This window comes from Lacerta agilis, chromosome 8 (assembly GCF_009819535.1).
Source record: "Lacerta agilis isolate rLacAgi1 chromosome 8, rLacAgi1.pri, whole genome shotgun sequence".
NCBI classification, from domain to species: domain Eukaryota; kingdom Metazoa; phylum Chordata; class Lepidosauria; order Squamata; family Lacertidae; genus Lacerta; species Lacerta agilis.
In genome coordinates, this window is record NC_046319.1 from 22,325,998 (window position 1) to 22,349,694 (window position 23,697).

At 49.3% G+C, this 23,697-nt stretch overlaps 2 protein-coding genes across 2 annotated transcripts; one reads left to right on the forward strand and one right to left on the reverse strand.

Moving 5' to 3' along the window:
- The first annotated feature begins 3,794 nt into the window (after positions 1-3,794).
- On the forward strand, positions 3,795-11,932 carry LOC117050735 (taste receptor type 1 member 1-like). Its single transcript, XM_033156524.1, has 5 exons — positions 3,795-4,094; positions 5,928-6,707; positions 7,689-7,895; positions 9,542-9,662; positions 10,965-11,932. Exons 1-5 carry the CDS (start codon positions 3,846-3,848, stop codon positions 11,906-11,908), a joined length of 2,301 nt encoding a protein of 766 aa, XP_033012415.1. The 5' UTR covers positions 3,795-3,845; the 3' UTR covers positions 11,909-11,932.
- Positions 11,933-13,821: 1,889 nt separating this feature from the next.
- PARK7 (Parkinsonism associated deglycase) lies at positions 13,822-22,423 on the reverse strand. Its single transcript, XM_033156523.1, has 7 exons — positions 22,407-22,423; positions 19,457-19,606; positions 17,861-17,962; positions 17,095-17,154; positions 16,634-16,703; positions 14,631-14,717; positions 13,822-14,230 (listed from the first exon to the last, which is right to left on the reverse strand). Exons 2-7 carry the CDS (start codon positions 19,544-19,546, stop codon positions 14,070-14,072), a joined length of 570 nt encoding a protein of 189 aa, XP_033012414.1. The 5' UTR covers positions 19,547-19,606; positions 22,407-22,423; the 3' UTR covers positions 13,822-14,069.
- Between the last annotated feature and the right edge of the window lie 1,274 nt (positions 22,424-23,697).

Here is a 23,697-nt window from a genome sequence, read left to right on the forward strand (position 1 = left end):
TTAATTGGTGGGGGGTGGGAGTGAATATTTAACTAGGGTTAGTTTGCTCCACCATTTTATTCAATATGACATCTGGAACCCAATTGTAGATGAGTCCAGTCCAAAATGGCGTGAAACCTTGGGAAACAGCCCAGAGAAACCTTTCGCAGCTAAAATACCATGTTCTGCAGAGACCACCAAAATGACGTCCTCGGCACCCTAACCCACGGAGTCACAATTTTTTTTATATAAAAAAAGGGTTCCACTCGTTTCACTCCAAAATGGTGCCAAACATCAGTACAAGCCCCACAAAAGCCTTTTGTGGCCAATAAACAGCATTCCACAGAGACCCCCAAAATGGTTTCTTCGGCAACGTAATCTGCGGGGTCACGGTGTCTCCCCAAAACCAACACCGTCCGATTCACTCCTAAAAGGCGCGAAACCTTGAGGAATGCCCTGCAGAAGCCTTTTGTGGCCAAAAAAACCGTGTTCCGCAGAGACCCCCAAAATGCCATCACATTGGTTTTGCTGATTGCATGTTTTATAGATGTTTATATTTATATTTATAAATATTAACTGTTACCAATCATTCTTGTCTCAAGTCTTCTTGGGTATGTTGGCAAGCTTCTGTGATTCGTTCAGGTCCTGTTGATTAAAACCTTTGGTACTGGTTTGGAGAGAATCAGACGACCTTGGGTTTTTGGGTAATACCCAGGACCCTCATTTTGGATGTCTATTGTTCCATTTGTGGGGTTTGTGCTGCAAAATGCTGCTGCAAACGTTTCCCCAAAGTTTGGCGTCGGTTTGGAGTGAATTGGATGACATTTGGTTTTTGGGTGACCCCGTGATCCCCGGCTTTGAGTGCTTATTGCATTGTTTGCGGGGCGCTGCAAAACGTGGGGGGGGGGGTTTGCTGCAAAACACTGCAAAACTTTTGCCAAAGTTTGGCGCAAATCGGACAACATTGGGTTTGGGGGAATTAACGACACACCCTGTTTTGATGCATCAATTACTCCATCTGTGGGGTGCTGCAAAACATGGGGTTTCCGCTGAAAACACTGCAAAACGATTGCAAAACTTTGGAACCCATTTTGAGGGGGATCCCAGATTTGGGGGTTCATAGTTAATCAAGCTCTTGGCTGGGTCTGTAGAAGGGGGTGCTTCTGAGATTCGGAGGTGCCGCGCAGGTGAGAAGACTGGAGCAACAACAAAAAGGTGCCATACAACAGAGATAAATCAAGTCACGTCCTGCATTTAGGTACCAAAAAAGTGAAGGGCCCCAGCCCGGGACGGGGAAGCCTGCCTTGGTGGTGGTAGCAGCAGCAGCAGCAGCAGCAGCAGCCCTGAGAAGGATCCCAGTGTCTTTGTTGGTTCTCGGTTGAGCCCAGCAGTGAGGTGTCACTGCTTAAAAAGCAGATGCCACTTAAGGCTGCGCTAACAGATGTGGAGCAAGCCCGTTTCCACAATGGCTATGCTCTGCTTCCATGGGCAGAGGCAGCGAATGGTTCTGCTTACCCGTTGCTGGAAGCCATGGGAGCAGCTGCTGCATCCCATGTCCTGCTCCCCCAGGCATCTCAGAAGGATGGAACCTTTGGCTCGATCCAGCTGCAGGATTCTTATTTTCTTAAACTGCTCATGGTGTTCCCTTCAGGCCTCTGGTTGCCCTGGCTAACATGCCTGCCCCTCTCCCTCCGAGTTGGTTGAGCCTCCCGCCCCTGCCTCACCACTCCCACTCCCAGCTGGCAGGGCACCATTAAGCAAAGCAGTCTCAGCTGCATGTAAAACACTTTCTAAGCAAGCAAATGGGCTTCCTCCTCCTCTTCCTCCGAAGAGCAGGAAAAGAGGCGCCCGTGGGTGACATGCAGAGGGGGGCAGGTAGCAGTGGCAAAACCAGGCAGCGGCGCAAACGTGTGCGCCTCCTCCAAGCCCCTGCCCGCCCCATGCCACCAGCCTGCCCCGAGGAGGGAGAGGCAGTGAGCTGCTTTTTCTCTCCATCATGTCTGTGGGGCTTGTCCTGGCCACCTTCCTGGTGGGGTGCATGGCTACTGCTGCTGCCCACAGCTCTTGCCAGGCCCTCTTTAACCTGCCAGGCGACTTCATCATCGGGGGCCTCTACCCAGTCCATAGCAATAGCACCAAGGAGCATAAGACCCGCCCGCTTCAGCTGCTTTCCTGCGAGAGGTGAGAGGGCCGTTGTTTCTTTTGTGTTGTGCTGTGGGGATGGGGCTCCTCTTTCTCCTCCCATCCCTGAAGCAGAAATCAGGGCTGTTTCCTCCAGTGGCACTTTGTGCCCCCCCCCCTTGCATGCTTCACTTGCATGTTTCACCCCCTTTGACTCTTCCTGTCTCTGACCAGCTGGTGGGCACCTGGTTGGGGGGCGTTGGCAATGAGGAGGCCACAAAGGGTGCTGAGGAACACAAAAGGAGGTCTGGCTTCTGGCTGGGTCAGACCAAAAGGGGCCCACTTAGCCCAGCCTTCTCTGCTCAGAGCAGGAATCTCTCAGATAGGACTGGGGTGCAACACACAGCATCTTTCTCTAGCAGTTGTGCACACTCTTTTTTCCTTGGACTGTCACAGAGCTGGGAGGCCAGGAATCTGGGGAAGTGCAGCCTGGAGATTGTGGGCCACAATTGGCCCTCCATCCCTCTCTAACTGCCCTGGGCATGCTACTCCCTGAGACACCCACCCCTAACATTTTAGGAGACCTCTTCTCCAGCCACCCTCCCTCTCTGCCTGCTGGCAAGTAAACTTGGAGTCTGTTCATAACTAGTTTTGACCTACAAACCCTTGCACGGCTTGGGACCTCCATACCTCAAAGGACCGCCGCTCATCATATGAACCCAGCTGGACTGTGCGCTTGTCATCTGAGGCCCTTCTCTATACCCTCGCTCCTTGAGAGGGCTTGGAGGGTGGCAACACGAGAATGGGCCTTTTCTGTAGTGGCTCCCCGTCTGTGGAATGCTCTCCACAGAGAGCTTGCCAGGTGAAAACATTCCTCTTTACTCAGGCCATCGGCCGTTAAATAATCTATGGCCAGTTAAATGTGTGTTGGGCTGGGGGGTGGGGCTGTTGTTATGATTATTTAATTATGCTCCATATTATGTTTTTTATCATTATGCTCCGTAAACTATGTCCTTAATGTTGTACACTGCCCTGGGATCTTTGCATAAGGGGCGGTATATAAATCAAATTAATTATAATAATGACAACAGCTACTTTTATATATGAATTTATTTGGTTTTTCAGATTAAAATTTTACAGTCGCATATCCAACATACAGCCTAGAAACAAGATTCCAAAGAATCTCTGGAACTTCCCTCCACCCCTTTGTGGGTCCCATTGTTAATCATCTTTTATAATACAGTGGTACCTTGGGTTACAAACACCTCAGGTTACAAACACTTCGGGTTACAGACTCTGCTAACCCAGAAGTGGTACCTCAGGTTAAGAACAGTTTCAGGTTAAGAACAGACCTCCGGAACGAATTAAATGCGTAACCAGAGGTACCACTGTAATCCAAATCTTTTACCTCTCCATTGTGTCCAAAATTCACCATTAAACTACAAGTGTTATTCCATCCTGCTAATGATTTTAACTGTTTGCAATGGTTTTTAAGATAAATTATAAATTTCCCCCATTCCTTATTAAAAATTTTGGTCTTCTTGATTTCTGATTCTTCCAGTCATTTTAGCCCTTTCGGCATAATCCATCAACTTGATCTGCCATTCTTCTCTGGTAGGGTTACAAATTTCCACAAAATGTGTGTGTGTGTGTGTGTGTGTTGAGGTACCATTTCTACAGGCTTAACTGAGCTCCACATTTATTTCCTCAGTTTAAACCCCTGGGGCTATGCACAGTTTCAAGCCATGAGGCTGGCTGTTGAGGAAATCAACAATTCTTCCACTTTGCTCCCCAACGTCACCTTGGGATACCACATATGGGACACCTGTCAAGAAAGCCTTTACCTTCAAGCCGCCTTCCAGCTCTCCCCACACCAGTGGTGCCACTCGCACCAAGGAGGCTGTTCCCAGAGAGTCATCGGTGTGTTGGGTCCCGACTCACCCGAAATGACGCAGCTGACAGCGAGAGTCTTCACCTTCTACGGCCTCCCGCAGGTGAGCTGCTCAATTGAAGCTACGCATTAGTCTCGGTGGCCTTTTTGAGAAATGGTTTCAACATCTGATTCTGTTGCCGAGGTGGTGGGCCTACAAATGGACTGGTTCATTGTGGTGTCAGCCATATTTGCGTATATGTGAACTGTTGCCAGAAAAGCTGTGGAATGTACCTCAAGGGATTCTCAGGCACCAAGCAACCAGGTTGGGAGAGGGAAGGAAGACCCCAAGGCAGCAGTTAAGACAGCCAAATCCCTGCTAGGCTCTCACCAGCTGGGTGAAAGTGTAAAGTGGAACTGGTCTGGAAGCTTTGACTTCCGCAGAATGCAGCAGCCAGGTTGCTCCCAGGAGAGGATGTCCGGCCATATGTGATCCCAGGGCTGTACTGGTTGCCAGCGTGCCACTGGGACAGGTTCAAGGCTATCGCGTTAATTCATTCACAAAGCCCTAAGCGACTTGGGCACTACATGCGAAATGTCCATGTGACAGATAATAGCAAACACAGCGGGTGACTGAGAGGTGCCTGCAGCTGCCTCACCTAGCGATGTAGGAGGCTTGGGAGAGTTGGCAGCGCCCACCATTCAGGGATATGGCTGAGTGGACACAGCCCCACTACCATAGCGCTTGCTGTGGTAAGGTCCCAATTTCAATCCCTGTCAGGGACTGGACTGAGGAGGAATGGTGGAGACTGCCCTCCCCTCCTCCTGCACTTCCCAGAGAAGAGGGAGACAGTATAGATTTAGAACAGCGGTTTGCAGAAGGTCACAGTTTAGAGGCTGCAGAAGGGAGAAGCTGGGAAATACTGGGAGAGGAACAGGAAAAAGCAGCACCAGGGGAGAGAAAGCTGATAGACTCAGTGTCTTGAGAAGGCATTCCAGACCTCCCCCCCCCCCCCAGGATCCAGCGGGCATTGAAAGTAAAACAGGATGCTCAGAGGCAGAAAGCACAGATCAGCCAACATAGGGATGACATATAACAGGAGGTGCAGGGGTTTATTCGGAGCAACGGCATTATCCAAGAGATACTGCATTTCTACGTCCAGGGGCGGAGGAAGGGGGTGCAGTGGGGGTGGGCCACCCCAGGTTTCACCACTGAGGGGGTGACAAAATGCTGGGCGGCACTCATCATGGGGCCTGAAGCGTGCCCGAGCCACACGTCTCTCCTGGGAGTGACGTGGTGGCTTGGGCGCCCGCAGACTCCACGCTGCCCCAAACGGTCCACCTGCCACCTCCCCCTCGGCTGTAGGGTGGCTGAGTGGGAGGAGGCAGGCAGACTCCTCAGAGGCCCTGCGGAGCATCCTGTCCCGGCTTGCCCTGCCTCGCAGGCGGCTGGCCCCGCCCCTGGATGCAGGGCACATGCGCCACCCCAGGCGCCCGATCAGCTTGCTCCTCTGCGGTCTATCTCTCTCTCTGTGAATATTGACTAAAAGACATTGGTAAGAGCTTCTTGTCTTTCCATTACTGGCAGACTGCTGTGAGGGAGGGGGGTCAGGTTCCCTGAAGCCTGACAACCCCCTTGCACGTGGCATCTCCAGGCAGGGCTAGGACACATTCCCTGCTGCCAGGCAGTGTCAACCACATAGAGCTAGGTGTATGTTGTTAATACGTTGTTTAATGGCTGGTGGTTGCTCATGTTGCAGTTGTTAATGTTTTTAAACTTGGTCGCGAGTATTACCGTAGGTGACTAATGGACCCAATAAATGAGAGCTTCCCCCACTTCCTCCATCACCCACCTGCACCTGGTAAGAACACACTCTGCTCTGGGCACTCTCTGAGCTGTGCACACACCATTGCATATTGCCCTCCTGCTTTTGAAACATTCCTGTCTCCTGTCCAGGTCACGTACAGTATCAAGGAAGAGACCTTTGCTGACAAGAAGCTCTTTCCGCTACTTTTCCGTATGATCCCTAGCAATGACCACCAGATCTCGGGGCTCATCTCCTTGATCGCGGCCTTTGGCTGGGAGTACGTCTCCGCTGTGGGCAGCGGCACCAAAGCCAGCGAGAAAACAGTCCAGGCTTTGATTGCCGAGGGAGCAGCCAAGAACATCTGCATTTCCTACCAGGGGCTGATGACGGCTGACCTCCGCATCTCGGAGAGCCAGCTGCAGAGGGTGATTGAGAACATAGAGAAAGCCAGAACCAACGTCGTCGTCGTCCTCAGCGATGACGTCATCGCCGGGAAGTTCTTCCGCGCTGTCACCAAACTGAAGATCAAAGGCAAAGTCTGGATCGCGCCCGAGTCCTGGATCTTAACCGACACGATTGTTTCCATACCGAACATCGAGGAAACAGGCACCGTGCTTGGACTCACCATCAAGCCAGTCAAACTGCCTCAATTTGTACACTTTGTTGGGAAAACGCTACAGCGCTCCCCGTCAAACAAGACGGATGGCCCTTTGCTCTCTGAGGCCCCGACGGTGGAGGCTTGCTCCCAGTCCTGCGATGAGAACCACCTGCTCTCCCCAGACACTTTGGCCGACATTTTGAACAGTTCCATTTGGCACTGGTCATTCTATTCGTACGCTTCCATCTATGTCCTGGCCGAGGCCCTCCACAAGCACCTGGGGTGCAACCTGGAAGGGTGTCCAGCAAGCAAGCAGTTCAAGCCACGGCAGGTAAGCGCTACATTCAGGAGAGCAGGTGTTGCATGCCACCACTGCTGCTGCCGTTTTGATAAATAGCATCCTCTCCCCGGGGTTTTTCCTTTCAGCTCCTTTGCTCCTTCCCAAATATCTGGTATATATGGGATCAGGCTGCTCCACATCTCCCTTTGTTCAAAGGCAGGCTAGGAAGCGCCTGTCCTCAACCCTCAATGCCTGGAGGAAGCCGGCTTGGGGCACCCAGGGACTAAAGCGCATTTCCCACTCGCCTCCCTCCTGCGTCCACGTGCAGCATGTCTAGTTGTATTGTTGTGTCTGGCGAGACTTAATAGCACCCGACAGGTGTCAGCCAGCGCCTCCGCAGCAATGGCTGCGGCCAGAGCAGTTTCCCAGCACACTCGGCTCAGAGACCCAAGGCAAGCAGGTGGCATTCAGATGTCAAAGGCAGTCGCTGCCTTTAGGATCAGGTGCCCTGAGGTTGTGAGAGGAAAGGGAAGAAACTTGAAGCAGATCTCTCCCATCACCCGGGAGAGGAATGGGTGCAGTTTCTGTAGCAGAGCTTATTCTTTCTTTTCTTTTTCTTTTCAAAGGAATTTCCATGGGGGAGCAGGGGAGAGATAATGTTAAAAGGGCACTTTTAACAATTTCATTAATTTTAACTAATTTAAATTTTTTTAAAAATGCCATGAGCTGTGCATTTTAACAGCAAATCGTTGTAATTTAAAGAAACTTGGCATTTGAATTCTAACCAAATATGCCCAGAATGCTTGACATAATTTTTCTAGAAAATCCTGCTCAGCGTGAATCTCCGGAGAAGGCTGACATTGTCTCCTGCCTCCAGCTGAAATAAAGCAACCAACAGCAGGCCCCAGGGATCATCATCATCTCTCAGGCCAATGTTTAGCTGTGCTACCCACACATCTTTCAACAAGCACAGTAAACCCCTCCCCCCTGCAACCCCCCCCCCCCCAAGATGCAATTATCTTCTCATTTCAGTTTTTTAAGGCATTGTACAAGGTGAACTTTCCGCTGCAAGACAACACCATCACATTTGGCCAACAGGGAGATCTGTTCCTGGGCTACAACGTCATCACCTGGAGTTGGGAAAATGGCACGGCTGCTTTCAAGACGATCGGCAGCTACACTTCCCAAGCCCTGAATATCAACAAGTCTGAAATCCGTTGGCCAGCACCAGGGGATCAGGTAAGACACCAGGCGAAACAACCAGAAAGAAGGAAAACACGGGTGATGCTGGATGGAGATGATAGATGTTGGGAGAGAGAAGTTTGGAAGAGATTCTTACTCTCCATAGCAGAGCTAAGCACAGTGGCGAATGCTCTAATTTACACATGCCCACCTTTAAACAAATGTTCCCCACATAAATACTCAGGCTAGAATAAATCACAGGCTTTCCAAATAAGTGAAGCTTTTACTCACAGAGATTCCAGAAGTTACAAGAAACAAGTCTCTATCCACTGGCAGTAAAAATAAGAAAGAAAAGGTTCCAAATGACTCCAAAAAGAAAAGAACTTGGTTTCCATACGAAAAGAATCATGCAATCTTTAGGTTAACAAAGACGCAGGCTTTAAAATCTTCGTTTTTGAGAGATTCAGTTCACTTTCAGGGAACTGGGTTGCTTATTCCAGGAAGCACAAAGAGGGGGAAAGAGAGAGGAGTGGGGAGGAAACAAAAGGCTGCAGGGAGCCTGCTAAGCTCCTTCTCCACTGGCAACCTGAGCTTGGGTTAAACCTTTCATTCACACAACTGTGAGTCAGTAGCTAGATATTACCAAAGATGTGAGCTGTACTCCAAACATCTGGAGGGCATCAGATTGGGGAAAATATTGGGGCTTACTTGGACATAAAAGAACCTAAGAGCAGCCATCTAGATCTGACCCAAATGGCTCCTTCTGTTCCGGCATTCCGTTTCTCACAGTGACCAAAGAGATTTTTCTGGGAAGCTTCCTCTTGCTGCTTCCTAGATCTCCACATGCTGCCTATCCAGGGCGTTGCTGCAGCTCCTGGATAATTTAGCTTGCTCTCTTGCACACCTTTTCCAGCTTTACAATATCCTACATTTTTATTTTTTTCATTCATTCATTCATTCATTCATTCATTCATTTAGACAAAGTAATAATCATAAATAAATAAGAATAAACATGTGTACCCCACATGTAAGGGACCCAGGTGGCGCTGTGGGTTAAACCACAGAGTCTAGGACTTGCTGATCAGAAGGTTGGCGGTTCGAATCCCTGCCACAGGGTGAGCTCCCGGTGCTTAGTCCCAGCTCCTGCCCACCTAGCAGTTCGAAAGCATGTCAAAGTGCAAGTAGATAAATAGGGACCGCTCCAGTGGGAAGGTAAACGGCATTTCTGTGCGCTGCTCTGGTTCGCCAGAAGCGGCTTTGTCATGCTGGCCACATGACCCGGAAGCTGTCTGCGGACAAACCCCAGCTCCCTCGGCCTATAGAGCGAGATGAGCGCCGCAACCCCAGAGTCGGACACATCTGGACCTGATGGTCAGGGGTCCCTTTACCTTTACCCCACTACTGAGACCATTCCATTGTAACTATCCAACCTCCCAAAATTTCAACACCCCTTGTGATGGTTTGACCCCCTTCCATTTTAACAGTACACTACATTTTTCTGATAGAATATCCTGCGTTATCCTACATTTTTCTCAACATAGATTTGCATAAAAGCCTTGTAATATTGGCAGACTGATTTGCTATTCTTTTTTAATGACCCCTTTTAATGACCACACTGGATGCGGTGCGGTGAACTACCGACTGACTTCCATAAGTCGCCAACAACTCAGATGCCTCCACCTAACCAAACTCTCCTGTTCTAGGTCCCCAAATCATATTGCATAGCAGTGTGTGAAGTGGGTCAAATCCGAAGCAAGCGATTGCTGGAGGAGTGTTTATGTCGCTGTGACGACTGCCTGGAAGGGACCTATCAAAACGAAACAGGTGAGTGCAAACAGTGCGTAGCTCAGGGAGCCTCATTTGTGAATCTGAAGACCGGCCTCCACGATGAGCTAGACAAGTTCTAGCTCCCTCCCTTGACTCAGAGGTCATCAGTGCCAAGTAGGCAGAGGCGGAAGGCAGGAAAGAGTCCCAAGGTGCAGGAGTTAAGAGTGTCAGATAAGGTGTTGGGTTCAAATCCCCGTTCATGAGGTCTTTCGTGATGGCGCCAATTCTTCCGAATGAACAACAGTCCAGAACAGGAGTACAAAGGGCCGCTGCTGTCTACTTTTGCCTCTATCCCTTCATGGGCTGACAGAGGCTCCTCTGGAGGGTTTGTTTTTGTTCTGAGTCACATCACAGCTTCACCCTCTGCCCTTCTCCCCTCTCCCCCAAGCAGAGACTCAGGCAAAGGGCTCTTTGTGGATGGCAACACAGGCTCCAGAGATTGTCTCTGTCTGTGACTCCACAACCTTTGGAAAGGCCCATGCTGAGCTTTGCACAGAGTGTGGGGCTCTGCAAAGCCCCAGGGAGCTCACCAGCTATAAGACACCATCTGGGGAAAAGGTGGGGTTAAAAATAATTATTAATTAATTATTACATATTATTGTTGTTGTTGTTGTTGTTATGCCAGACTTTGCACAGAGAGTGAGGCTTGGCCAAAGCTTTTTTCACTGTCCATAATGGGAAGTCAGGGCTCAAAAGCAGAACTGTAGAGCTGGAAGGGACCCCAAGGGTCATCTAGTCCAACCCCCTGCAATGCAGGAACCTCAGCTAAAGCAAATGCCCATCCAACCTCTGCTTAAAAACCTCCAAGGAAGGAGAGTCCACAACCTCCTGTGGGAGACGATTCCACGGTCGAACAGCTCTTACTGTCAAAGTTTATCCTGATGCTTAGTGGGAATCTCATTTCTTGTAACTTGAAGTCATTGGTTCGAGTCCTCCCTTCCAGAGCAGGAGAAAACAGGCTTGCCTCCCTGTGACAGCCCTTTGGATATTTGACGATGACCACCGTATCTCCTCTCAGTCTCCTCTTTTCTAGGCTAAACAATACCCAGCTCCATCAAACATTCCTCACGAGGCTTGGCTTCTAGACCCTTGATCATCTGAGTTGCCCTCTTCTGCACATGTTCCAGCTTGTCAACATATCTTTCCTAGCCTGGGAGAGATCCCTGCACGGAAGTCCTGGAGAGTCAATGTAGAGGCAACAACACTGAGCTAGTCGGTGCCTACCTTGGTGTAAGGCACTTTCTTCTACTTCTAAGCAGTCCCGCTGCTGACGTGAGTTTCTCCTTTCCTCCTCTTCAGGTAGAGACACTTGCTTCCCGTGCCCCCCGGGGATGTGGTCCCCTCAGAAGAGCAGCACCTGCTTCCACCCACGCATCACGTATCTCGACATCACCAACACCACCATCTTGGCCCTGGTGATCCTGACCGCCACCGACTTCTTCCTGCTCTTCAGCTGCTTGCTGGTTTTTGCCCTCCACCGGCAAACGCCGGTGGTCAAAGCGGCCGGGGGCAAGCTGGCTTTCGTCATGCTGGCCTCGCTGCTGGCTTCCTGCACCACCACCAGCCTGTTCGTCGGGGAGCCCACCGACGTCACCTGCCTGATCCGGCAGCCCTTGTTCGCCGTCAGCTTCACCGTGTGCGTCTCCTGCCTCCTGGTCCGCTCCTTCCAGATCATCTTCATCTTCAAAATGGCCTGCAAGCTGCCCCCCGGAGCCGCCAAGTGCTGGGTCAAGTACAAAGGCACCTACGCCTCGGTAGGCCTCAGCTGCGGCCTGCAGGCCCTCCTCTGCCTCCTCTGGCTCCGCTTCTCCCCACCCAGGTTGCAGGAGGATTTTGTGAGCGAGAGGGAGGTCTTCCTGCGCTGCTCCGAGGGCCACTTCATGGGGCTAGGAGGGGTGCTGGGCTACATCACCCTGCTGGGCGGCGCTTGCTTCGCCTTCGCCTTCTGGGGCCGCAACCTGCCCAAGAATTACAGCGAGGCGAGGCTCCTCACCACCAGCATGCTGGTCTTCCTCATGGGCTGGGGCAGCTTCATGCTCATCTACATCACCACCGAAGGGAAGGGCAAGGGGATCGCCGCCTTGCAGATGTTCACGGTGCAGACCAGCGTCTACGCCATCCTCTGCACTTTCTTCCTGCCCAAATGCTACCTGATCCTCTTCCGGCCGCAGTTCAACACGGTGGCCCATTTCCAGACCTGTATCCAAGCCTACACGGCCACAGTCAGAGACGCTGAGCAGTGAGAAGCCTTCCTTGGGGTGGGGGGAAAGGCTGAAGCACCGGCTTCTCCCACAGGAGAAAGCCCGGAAGGACTGCGGGAAAACTTCTGCTCCAACAAGAAACAGGGAAGCCTGGAGGGTAGGGGGCTGCACACTTCACCTGTGTTGTAAACACAGGGCGGGTGCTCAGAATCAGAGAACGTCTGTGCGCCCGAGGGCCAAATAGCAGAAACTACAGAGCGACGCTGCATTTGTATATTTCAAGCTTCTGAGAATTCGGTGTAGAATTTCAATGGATTTTAGGGCAGAAATGAAAGCAGGATAGTCAGTGGTGCTGCTTGGCTACTGCCAAAGAGCACTGGTCCACACATAAGCAACTCTCTCTGCCGCTTGTCTGTGTAATATTTATTAGGGATCCTACGTAACAAAGTGATCGCTGCTCCTCTTCCCTCCACAACCATCAGAAGGCAAGATCAAAGGCCCAAGTAAGACACCCTTTCCAGAATTAGGGCAGGGATAGGGAAGCCTTAGGGGGGCCTCTAGATGCAGCTTGTCGTCCTCATCCTCCCTGACTCTTGGCCGCATGGTCTGCTGCAGCTGATGGGAACCAGGAGCTCACACAATATTGGGCAGGTCCCCATTCCTGGTACAGTAGGAAGGAGGGTGAAGAGGAGTAAAGTCAAACTGCAAGAGAATCTGGGGAGGGGGCTGTTCCTTCACACTTCAGCACCATCTACCCAGGGGAGCAGAATTATTTTACAAAACTGCCCGTTGGTGTTTTCCAACTGGCCCTTAAATTCAGTAGGGGTGATCTATGAGGGGGGGTTCCCACTGTAAGGTGCCCCGGGGCAAGGCATTCAGGGGGGCCTGACTGTTTTTGTAAATAATTTACAGGTTTGCTGCTAGGGTTTTTTTAAACAACCAAGTGGTATATAAATTTTGTTAAATAGGATAAATCAATGCTTTGGAACACTTAGCCAAAAGTAGACTCGATTCAGCATCAATTCAACTCAGGTGTTACGCATGCTATTAAAATCCTTAAGTTCAAGTTGGGGGAGGTAGAAGAATTAGGTTTTTGTTGGTTTTTGCATTGTTTTCCTTCATTTTTTTTGGGGGGGGGGGTCAGTCGTACGCCTGCTGTGGACAAGTGTGTGTCTGTTTTTACGTTGGATGGCATCTCGAACAATTGAGGCGTCCCTTCTGGATTTTAGGCACGCAACTAACGGCATTGATCCAAAGCCACTTTCTTCCTCTTAAACATCTATAAATAGTGCATATGAAAATTAAGCCCTAGAAGTCATTTGTGCGCAGTCAACGTGAAAAATGTCTCAACCATCTATGTATTCCCTGCAGTACTCTCTCAGAATCGCTCTTATTTAATCACTTCCCTCAACATTTATCTTCCATTTGCATGACTTGACTAGGCAAACCAGTCAATTTGGTAAGCAAACACTGTATTGGACGGAGGTGAAAATGCCACTTTGCATCTGTGATTCTGCAATTTAGGCTTCAAAAGGTTTGCTGGAAAGGGGCAATGGAGGCCGTGTCAGTTACTTGCTCCATTGATGGCCTGGCAAAATCTTGCATCTTTTCAAACAATGAAACAAATCCATCCCTTTACCTATGCTGAAGCGGTGCAAGAAAAAATATGTGGCTTCATCTGATGAAGCTTAGTTGAATTCCAACCCCCGAATGGTTGCCCACCTCTCCCTGACTTCATATGGCTTCAAGGCCACCACCTTAGCCAGCCTGTTTTGCAACACATTTGGGTTGCAGGTGGGTCACTGCTTAATTCTTGCAGGTTTTTCTGTGTTTTACAGTTCGGTGGTTTTATGTTTGCTGATGTACTCACAGATTTTTTAAAAATTGTTTTATTGGGTTAATTTGTAAAAGAACAATGGGATGCAGATTCTTAAATAAATAAACAGGGCAACAAATACAAGACAAACCTCTTCAACAGAGTGCCTCTTTTATTGAAAGCAAGTGGGTCTCGGAAAACACAAAAGGGACTTGGGCACCTTCCCCTCCAGGCTGCTTCAAGTTTCCAGGCTTAAGTGCAACTATCATCTCTGCTGCTGTGCTTAAGGAGGCTGCCTGACCTGTGTGAGTGTGTTGCTATTGCTATAAAAGGGGGGGGGGAGGGTTTCTGCTGCAAGGCTTTCTCCTCTTTCAGCAAGGCACTGCCCTAGTCTTTCAGGACAAGTGGGGCCTTCACCTGAGCAGCCACCTCTTTCCCCAGCAGCGTTTCCACAATCACAAGGCCAAACTCGAAACTGGTGCCGGGTCCCCGGCTGGTGAGGATGTGCCCATCTTTTTCCACGCGGCTCTCAGAGTATTTGTAGTGGTCTTCAAAGGAAAGCACAAGGAAAAAACAAAACAGGACAGGTTACCCCGGTAGGCATCAGCCCACAGGAAGCCGACTCCACCCCCACCTATGAGCCTCATCTACTGTAGCAAGGAGAGAAGCCGCAATTCTCATCCTTTATTTATTTCATAAAATTTATATACTGGTGGTTTATAAGGAGGGAGGGACACCCAAAGCGGTAAAAACCTCAAACTTTGAACTGCCGCCGGATTTAGGTCTCACAGAATTGGCAATTCCTCAAAACCAAAGTCTCTGACAATACACGTGTGTTACCCGACATTCCTTTTTTGGGGAAAGGCATCTTAATTACAATCTTGAGCTGTGCTTCCCGAAACACTGTCTGTGCAAGTCGATCTCTGCCGTGCGCCTGCAGCCACCTACCTCCGCTCATCATCTTGTCTTTGGCCAAGGGATGGGTTGTCACTTTGCATCCGTATCCGATGCCATGTGCCAGCAGAGCCGTGGGTCCTAGAGATCAACAAAGAGCAGTCACTTGTGCACACTTTATAGCGGGAACCGTTTTTTTGGAACCCGGGGCCACATTTATCATGCTGGAAAGCTGTCCCAGCATTAAAGTAGCAAGTGAGGCCGGATCCACAGGAGTGTTGGGGATCCCTCACCCTACCATTACCACCATCACATGCCCTACCCATGCAGGATTTGGGAGGAACAGTTAAGTGTGCAATTAATAAGCTTGAAATGATAGCATTAGGTTTAAACGAAGGAAGACCATAAGACCTCTCCCCCCCCCCCCCGTTTTAACAAAACTTTCAAATATGTGGGGTGACGATTCCCCAGTTGGAAACATCCAGCAATTAAGTTATGCAACTTGTAGTACACCCATCACCATTTGCTTGAGAGTAAGTCCCACTGAACGAAGTACAACACATCTAAGGTGCCACATTCTGGACTGATCGACAAAACTAAGAGAGGGAACTTGTATGCAGTTTCAAAGCAAATCTCCCTCCTTTTAATCTGGTGACAAAAACACCATTGTACCCTTTGTCATTAACAAGTCACTAAAACATTAGTCCTGGTTAAACCACTGAACTGGAAGAGGAAGGTAACAGGAAGTTTGATAACCTTTCAGGTGTGTAAAGCTAGCACAAAACCCAGAGTTCACTCCTGCAGGTAAGTTTCCTGTGGGGAAGGCACTAGTGAAGCTGACTCCTCCTCCCACCCTATGGGTCAACTTCGACAGGGGGCTGGGGCTGCCCACCTATGATGTTGCCATGCCTGCAAGTCATTTGACAGGTAGGTGGCTCTGCCCATATGTCAAAGTCAGCCTCACCTGCACCCTAAGAAGAAAGAGGTTGACTGGTTCTTGCATTTGCAAATACAAATAAGCAGTTGGAAGGATTATTATTGCCACAAAGTAGAGTGAGACTGGTGTTTCTCCATTGGCCAGAAGAAGCCAATTCCCAGAGGAGAAACCCTTGCATGGAGAATGACACTCACTCTCACTTCAGAGGAGTTCCTACAGCAAAAGTGTCTAAGGAGATACTGAGCCAAGGTTCCCCACTACAGTGAGGACCGGCAGGCCAAGCTTGAATCATCCGCATGCATTTCTTGCAAACAGATCCCTTAGCAAGAGCCAACCCAGAATGCTTTCGAGATGAGCAACTCTCAGGAGGGTGCGGAACCCAACACTCACAGCGCCCAAAGGCCAAGCGGTGAGAGAAGGTCAAGCCACACCACATATGGCAAGCACAGAACAGCCTGGCCAGCCACTCTGTCAGAAGCAGCAAGGAGGGAAGAGAATCACAGCTAGCAGCTGCTAACTGGAAGAGGGACCTAGGATTCCATGGGGGGAATGCAGCTATTTCTGCAGTGTTATTTTGTGTCACATCCCATCTCAGAGAAGCTGCCCCTAAAGGAAGGCTCCCTTCGAAAAACAAACCAGGCCTGCTTCACTGTATAAACAGAGCGTTTTCCACATGGGGGCAAGCACAATTAACAAGATTGTTATTTTCAAGTTTCTCTCCTCAACGGGTGGAGACTTGAGACAGCTTTCCAACTCTCAGTTTTCAAACCTGCAAAACTTGCAGTGTGCAGATATTAGTTGTGTTTTTCTTTGACCATAAAACTAAGAAACGATAGCTGATGAAGAATAAACAAAACAGGGCCTTGTCCTGGAGTTAACAATCGTTGTAACTGGAATTTGTTTTATACTTTCAACAACAAAAACAGAGAAAACCATTGTTTATTGCCGTCCTGGCCTGAGTCCTTGCAACCTTTCTACTTTATTTCCTGTGTTCTCCAAGGACTCCAATTTTCTAATAAACCTCAGGATTGATGCAGCCAATGGCATCAGCTGTGGTAGGCGAATCCAGGGTTGGTATCCTGGATCTTTGGAGTGTTGGGTGCAGACCTTGATAGCATACCTGCACAGATGGCAGCAATCAGCCCTTTCCTGCCATCTTGGTCTTTCAGTACCTCCTTCACAGCAGGCGACTGCAAGGAAAGATATTATTTGATCAACAAGCTATCCATTTCCAGCTATGCACACAAGAAGTCTGTTATGTATCAGAACTGGTCGTCTAACAAAGAAAAAGGGTACAAAGGAAGGTGTCAGAAGATTTTGTTATTATTAGATGACTAAAGGAAACTGCTTCTTCCTTCCCCTGCCCCCACACTCCAAAACGTGCCATTTGGCCCTCTTTTGTTTCAAAACCACTCGAGTAAGCCTGGCTCAACTGCGGAAGGGAAGGTGCACCCATTTTCCCCAGAAAAGAAATCAGTTTGGCTTTAGACACACCAAAGCGGTTACAACATTTACTTTGGAAAGATTGCACTCCGCTTCCTTTACTTTCAGAACGGGAGAATATTTGCTCAAAAATGTTACCTCTGACAAGTTCTGAGCTCCCAGGTTCCCTCCTGGCAAGACCACCACATCATAGGGTCCCTAAGAATAGAAAAAAGCATTAGCAAAAGAAAAACATGAAGACTGGAAAAACAAAAGCAAACATCTTATTTGCAGCTATCCTTTAGCAAGCAACCAAACACTCAATATTGTGCCATGGCTCAATCCTGGAATAAACAGAAATAAGCGCCTCTGGTGTGACGGTTTTCCCTTCATCATTAAAACTACAGGATTTGGGGGTTGGTGGGTGGGCAGAAGAGACCTTTTGGATCAGAGGGTGCTACTTCCAGACAGATTCGATCCTAGCATCTTTACCCTCCCTCCAAAAGTTATATTGTGAGGGGGTTTTTTTCATGGTGTCATTTCTTAGCATCTGTTTGACATGTAAGGTCATACAGTGTCTATTTAAACTCAGTGGCACTGAGAATCACTATCCACATTTGCTAATGGAACACCACTCAGAAACTTCCAAGTTCAACCACTTCTGTGGCCATGATTCCATGAAGCGGCCTGCACGCACCGTGAGAGGTTTCTCCAAAGTTTCCCGAGTCACCAGTTGCCTCTTTACCAGTCAGAGTTTCCAGCTCCTCAGCAATTCCCCCACTCTCCTCATTATTATCACTGTGCAAGCTGAAGGTACCCTTGGGCCACCCCTAGATGATGATGAAGAAACTCGGGCATAATATGAAAGAGGCGGGGCACCCATTTTTATTTTTATTTTGCAACATGGAATCTGTGTGGCACCAACCTCCTTCCGGGCATCTTCCAAACTCTTGTCGGGACAAATTAAGACATCTCGGCTGCACTGCACAGGCTCTTTACCAGTCAGGCCGGCTACAGTCACAGAAATCTGGTGAGAAAACAGACAGCTCTGCTTTATTTGCCAAAATCTACTGAGACACCGGAGAAATGAAAATAGTTTGGTGGAGGTAAATTTTCACATTAGTGGTCCCCAGCACAATGGGCATTTAGTAAATTTGTATATAGTGTGTTTCCTCCAACCCCCCAATCCATCAGCAAGTAACCAACCCCACCCGCTATTATTCAAAAAGTTTACTCTCTCTGAAGAATCCCTTGGGAGAAATCTATACAGGGAGCAACACATTACATAATTGAACAATATCTCCCACCTCTCCCTGGCTGCAAATAAATGTCTGCAGACATTCTAGCATACCTCCTCTAAATATGCTGTGGGCATACAATAGCTGTTAAAGAGGCATATGTGGAATTAAGTGGGTATATCAAATGCAGGGAACTAATGGTTGGTCTGCACAAGTGGCCAATCAGAAAGAGACACTGTCTCTGTCCCCTGTAACTGACCTCTGTTCTGCAGTCCAGCCCTGCTCTACAGCACATCATTTTGGTGTCTAGCAGGTGCCAGCCAGCCTGCCTCTGGATGGCTTTTTGGATGGTGTGGTTTACTTTATTTCACTTTTTGTTTATTAGAACAGGGTTTACAATATTTACAAGAACAGTTTTTATTTTGGGGGGCTTCTTTCATTCCAAAGCATTTGGTTTTGTGAGCCCCATGAGGACAAAAATGATAAAACCGCTGTAAATCCCTCTGAGCCCATAGAACAGGCAGAGACCTACAGTATATCTACCTACCTGCATATACCCACATCTAGATCATCTGTATCTATAAATCTCTCTCTCCTTTCCTGGCTCGAAGCTGCAGGGATGGAGGTCTGCTTCTCTATATTGTAATATAACCTTCTCCCCAACATAATAGCAGAGGGAAGGGGTTGGTGGTATGGGAAGGGGAGTGGAGGTGATAGAACTGTTGATAATGTAAACCTACCCATCCTTAATACAGAACACCTCCTGCCCAAAGTGCTGTTTGCATGGAGCAGAAGTGGGGGAACCCAAAGCCCTCCAGATGCTGTGGGGCATCAGCTCCCGTCATCCCTGGCCATCACCCAGGCTCTGGGTTCAGCCACCTTCTGCTCTGGAGGATTTCTCAAATGACAGGAGGCCTGCTGTACTTCCCATGCTTGCCTACGCAAGGGAAACTCAGCAGAAATGGCTTCTCAAACCGCTTCACAATTGCCAAGCAACTAAACATGCCTTGTCTATGCAGCTCTAAACAGTGCATGAGCCCTCCAGGTCCCAGGACTAAACACCCAACACTGTTGCAACCAGCTCAGCATCTAGTTCCTGAGGAATCCACCTGCAGGCAACAATGCAGAGGAACAGGACAACCATTTCAGCTACTGTAAGCTCCCTAAGCCAAGGAAGGAACTTGCCTTCTTGCACATGGGCAGTGTCTTATTGTTAGCAACAACAATGCCAGGAGGAATGGAGGAAAGGAAGAGCTATCTAGGAAGCCCCAGGGCATACTCACACCTGCCCTCCTCATGATGTCTGTGGGGATGACGGTTTCCATCTCTTCAGCTCCTTTGGCCAAGATCACCAGAGCCCTTTTGGCAGTCATGTTGAAAACTGGGCGTTTTGCTCACCTTGATAACAAAAGGCTAGCTCTCTCTCAAACACACTACAGAACAAGAGACAAACAAAGTGTTAGGGAAAGCAACATTTATCTGCACAGTTTATTGTTCAATCACCACTGCTCAATAATCCAAGTTGCAGCCAAACTCAGGAGGTACTGAAGAGAAGAAAGATATAGAAAGGAGAATTGCTGGACAGAGGTCAACGTTAAGTGCCTTAGCAGCACCTTAAAGTAGCCAGCATCAGTATGGCCAGGAACACCCCCAGAGTCCTGGGAAGGTCAAAGGTCACAGCACTTTTCTGAAAAAAGCCCTGGTTTAGCATTGCTTTCTTGGAAGTGATGAAATAGGAGCTTCCTGCCAGCTGCATATCTGATCTCAGCCCTTTTTTAAATTTACGTCAATCTTCAAGGGAGGGATAAGATCACAGATACCCACTGCAGTGGAGCCTTGGTTATGAGGGACACCAGGCAAGAAGCAGCAATCTCATAACTACAGCCCAAAACAAAACAAAACAAACAAACCACCAATTGCTGGGGAATGAGATTATTTACTTCCAAGTACCTGGGGAATGACATTTCTCCCTACATCAGAAGCCAACTCTTGACAAGAGGACATAGCAAACCTCATCTCCAACTTTTATTGCAAGAAGTCACAATGATCATTAATCTGGCAAGGTCACAAGCTGCAATCCTGCCTGAGGCAAGTCCCAGTGGGCTGACCACCATTTTTCTGTTGCCCCTTTTTCTAACTTTACAGTGGTCAAATAAGCACCTTGGGGGGATGCAGAAATGCAGTCTCAAGATGAACCAAGGGCTCCCTACATAACAACTCCAACGACAGTAATCTAGACATCTCACACTTGGTTAAACGTTCTGTAAATCAGCATGAGAGCACAGGTTTCTTTCACATTTTCAATTACTTTTGCCCGCAATTACAGCAGCTAGGCCTGCTCGGTGAGCGGTAAGGTAATGGCGGGAAACTGACAGTATTCTCATCAGTTGCAGCTGATTCAGACATAATGCTAAAAAAAATAGCTTCTGAACTGAATTTACTGAGAGGAGGGAGGAATGAACGCAATGCTTGAATGCTACTGCAGTTAGCAAGGGCTGAAGAAAATATTAAGAACAGCACTAACACAATGAGGCTAAAGTGAAAAGGAAATAAAATTTGAAGAGTTGTAGGATCAGGCCCACAGACCAACCATACGAATTCAAGGCTACAAACAGGGACCAGAAGCAGATGGTAAAATAGAACCTTTCGGTAAAATAGCTCCTGCAATTGGTGCCCTCTTGTCAGGGAGGACACAAAGAGCACAGAGTCCTCTCTCCCCAGAAATGTTGCAGGAGGAGAACCGCAAGATATTTTTTAGACATTTTTACAAATACCCAGTGAAGGGCTTGCAGCTCAAATCTCTGTGGAAATTGCAAACTCTCAAATATTAATTCCACAGCCAGTATTTATGCATAAAACCCTGCATCATTATTATACCAGACCAGTATTAAGACTGCTATGCAGCTGAGAGTGCACTGCTTATTGCCAACACTGCAAACTACCGTATTTTTCGCTCCATAGGACGCACTGGACCATAGGGCGCACCTCATTTTTAGAGGAGGAAACCCAGGAAAAAAACATTTTTCTGGTTTTCCTCCTCTAAAAGCCCTGTTTGTTTGTTGTTATTTTTTTGAGGATCAGCTAAAAGTTTTGCAGCTTTTTTGCAAAGGCAAAAGGCCTTTTTTTAGGATCAGCTAAAGGCTTTGCAGCTTTTTTGCAAAGGGAAAAGCCCTGGTTTGTTTGTTTTTTGGTTTTTTTTTGAGGATCAGCTAAAGGTTTTGCAGCTTTTTTTGCAAAGGGAGAAAAGCAAAGCTCCTTTTGCAAAGGGGGAAAAACAAAGAGGAAAAGCCCCATTTTTATGGGGTTTAACTCACATTTCTGAAAAATCTTAAGGAAAAGGAGCCATTTCTACTGTTTGTAGACAGATAATCTAATCAGCCAGTCACATGTCCTGGGGAAACAAACAACCTCCCTCTGCAGCACATTCAACAAAGGAGGGCGGGGCTGAAAGGGAGCCGGGACTCTTATCTCTCTCCCGATCTATTTCTGATCAGCTGCTGAGCGGGGTCCTTTCAACACTCCCTTTTCTCTTTGTAAAATAAAAAGCACAATCTGCTTTTGGCTCCTGGGCAATTTAGCTCCAGGGACCACCATTCGCTCCATAAGACGCACAGGTATTTCTCCTTACTTTTTAGGAGGAAAAAAGTGCGTCTTATGGAGCAAAAAATACGGTAGCTCTGCTTTGCTATACCTCTTTAGCTGAGTAGGAAGGAGTTGCAGCCCAGCAGTGCAGTCCTGTGTTATCCGAGTGCACTGGCCTTTTTCAGGAAACTGGGGTCAGCGGGCAGAGTTGTGAAAGCAGGGAACAGATTGGAGGTTTCAGACGTGGGTATCTGGATGCCTGGCAAGGGCAGAGGAGGAGCAGACCTGATTGCTGTCTGCCTGTATGTTTAGAGCAGGCCTGGGGAAGGGGCGTGGGGCGGGGCTGATGTTGTAGGTCACCTGGAGGCCTGCCCCAGAGAGGCGGAGGCACGCACTCCCCTGGACCACCTTGACGCGCGTGTCGTAACCCGGGTCACCCCAGTCGTGTTTTGCCCGGCTTTTAGTCTCGAGGGAGGGAGGCTGCTGAACACGCGAGGCGGAGGGGTGGCCTTCCAGCGGCCAAGAGGGAGGATTTGGCCCCGCCGCCTCCACAGCCAGGCCTTCGCTTCGCCCAGGCGCCCCATCCCGCCCACGGGGGGGGTCACCTTTTGCACGCGCCTCCTTCCCGCCCGCTTATGCACCCCTTCTTACGTGCAATAGGCGGCGGGAACTGCAGCTCCTCCTCCAGAGACGAGGCGGGCGCTTGCTGCTGCTGCTGCTGCTGCCTCACGCTGCCGGCTCGCGATCGCGCTCCGTAAGCGAAGGCTAATGGTTCCTCCCCGCCTCCCCCCGCTTCCAGGAGGAATGGAACAGCCAGACAGAGAGAGAGAGAGAGAGAGAGAGAGAGAGAGAGAGACTCGAACTCCCGTAAGGAGGAGGAGGAGGAGCCTCCGACGCTCATTGACCCCTTCCGCGCCAGCCGCGGCTCTCCCTTTTTTACAACAGCCCCCCTCGCATTTCAAGCGGCAGCTCCTACCACTTTAAAGAGCGGCGACTTCCCGAAAGGAATCCTGGGAACTTTATTTTGTTAAGGGTGCTGAGAACAGTTAAGAAGTCCACTTTCCGCCGCTTCCCCCCCCCCATAAGGACTACAATTCCCAGAATTCCCAAAAGGGAAAGCCGTTAAACGACTGCGAGAATTATGGCTTGCGAAGGAGGGGGGAGGGGGAGTCTCCTAACAACATTGTGGGACCTCACCGCGAAGTTGCCTGCATGGCCTATGGCGAGAGGGTGGTGGTTGGGAGGGTTGGAGGGGGGGAGGGCGGCTTCGCAGACACCCGGCACCTCCTCCCCACTAATGTGCCCCCTTCACAGCCACAGTCTCCAGCACCCTTAAACTACAGTTACAGGTGGGTAGCCGTGCTGGTCTACCATAGTCGAAACAAAATAGAAAATTCTTTCCAGTAGCACCTTAGAGAGCAGCTGAGTTTGTTCTTGGTATGAGCTTTCGTGTGCATGCACACTTCTTCAGATACCGTGTGCTTTAAATGTCTTTGGTGAGGACTTGTGTGGAAATTCCCTGGCGAGAGGGTCTGATCTGAGGAGACTCGTGAGTGACGTATTTCGCTTTCGAGCCCTGTGCGTAGCGGCCGTCATTCGAAAAGGTCGCGGCTGGGGGTTGGGGAGGGGAAACAAGCTTAAAAGGTGAGAGCGAGCGGACGCCTCAGCCTGCGCTTTCTGGCAGTTGAGGGGGCTTTGCTGACGTCACGTTCGCACCTGGGGCGGCGCGAGGCGGAAGGCCAAGGCCCGCCTACCTGCAGCGGCGGAGCCAATGGGGAAGGGCATCTCCTGCGTTGTGCGGTGGACCCCGGGGGAGTCATGTATTTGAGAGTTAACTCTGGAAATGGATACTCCGGATTCGGGTCAAACTAAACCCCAGGAGTGAGAAGGTCACAGACCCCGTGAAGGGAAATCCAAACACAAATGGCTTCAAAGGGGCAGC

What these genes read in the sequence shown, in the direction of transcription:
- LOC117050735 (XM_033156524.1), top strand. Translation starts at nt 3,846, where the DNA reads ATGAGGCTGGCTGTTGAGGAAATCAACAATTCTTCCACTTTGCTCCCC. An exon ending in CCTTCTACGGCCTCCCGCAG is followed by an intron (nt 4,095 to 5,927) that starts GTGAGCTGCTCA and finishes TCTCCTGTCCAG; the next exon opens with GTCACGTACAGTATCAAGGA. An exon ending in AGCAGTTCAAGCCACGGCAG is followed by an intron (nt 6,708 to 7,688) that starts GTAAGCGCTACA and finishes TTCTCATTTCAG; the next exon opens with TTTTTTAAGGCATTGTACAA.
- PARK7 (XM_033156523.1), bottom strand. Translation starts at nt 19,546, where the DNA reads ATGACTGCCAAAAGGGCTCTGGTGATCTTGGCCAAAGGAGCTGAAGAG. An exon ending in ACATCATGAGGAGGGCAGGT is followed by an intron (nt 17,963 to 19,456) that starts GTGAGTATGCCC and finishes TTTTCTCACCAG; the next exon opens with ATTTCTGTGACTGTAGCCGG. An exon ending in GATTGCTGCCATCTGTGCAG is followed by an intron (nt 14,718 to 16,633) that starts GTATGCTATCAA and finishes GTTGATCTCTAG; the next exon opens with GACCCACGGCTCTGCTGGCA.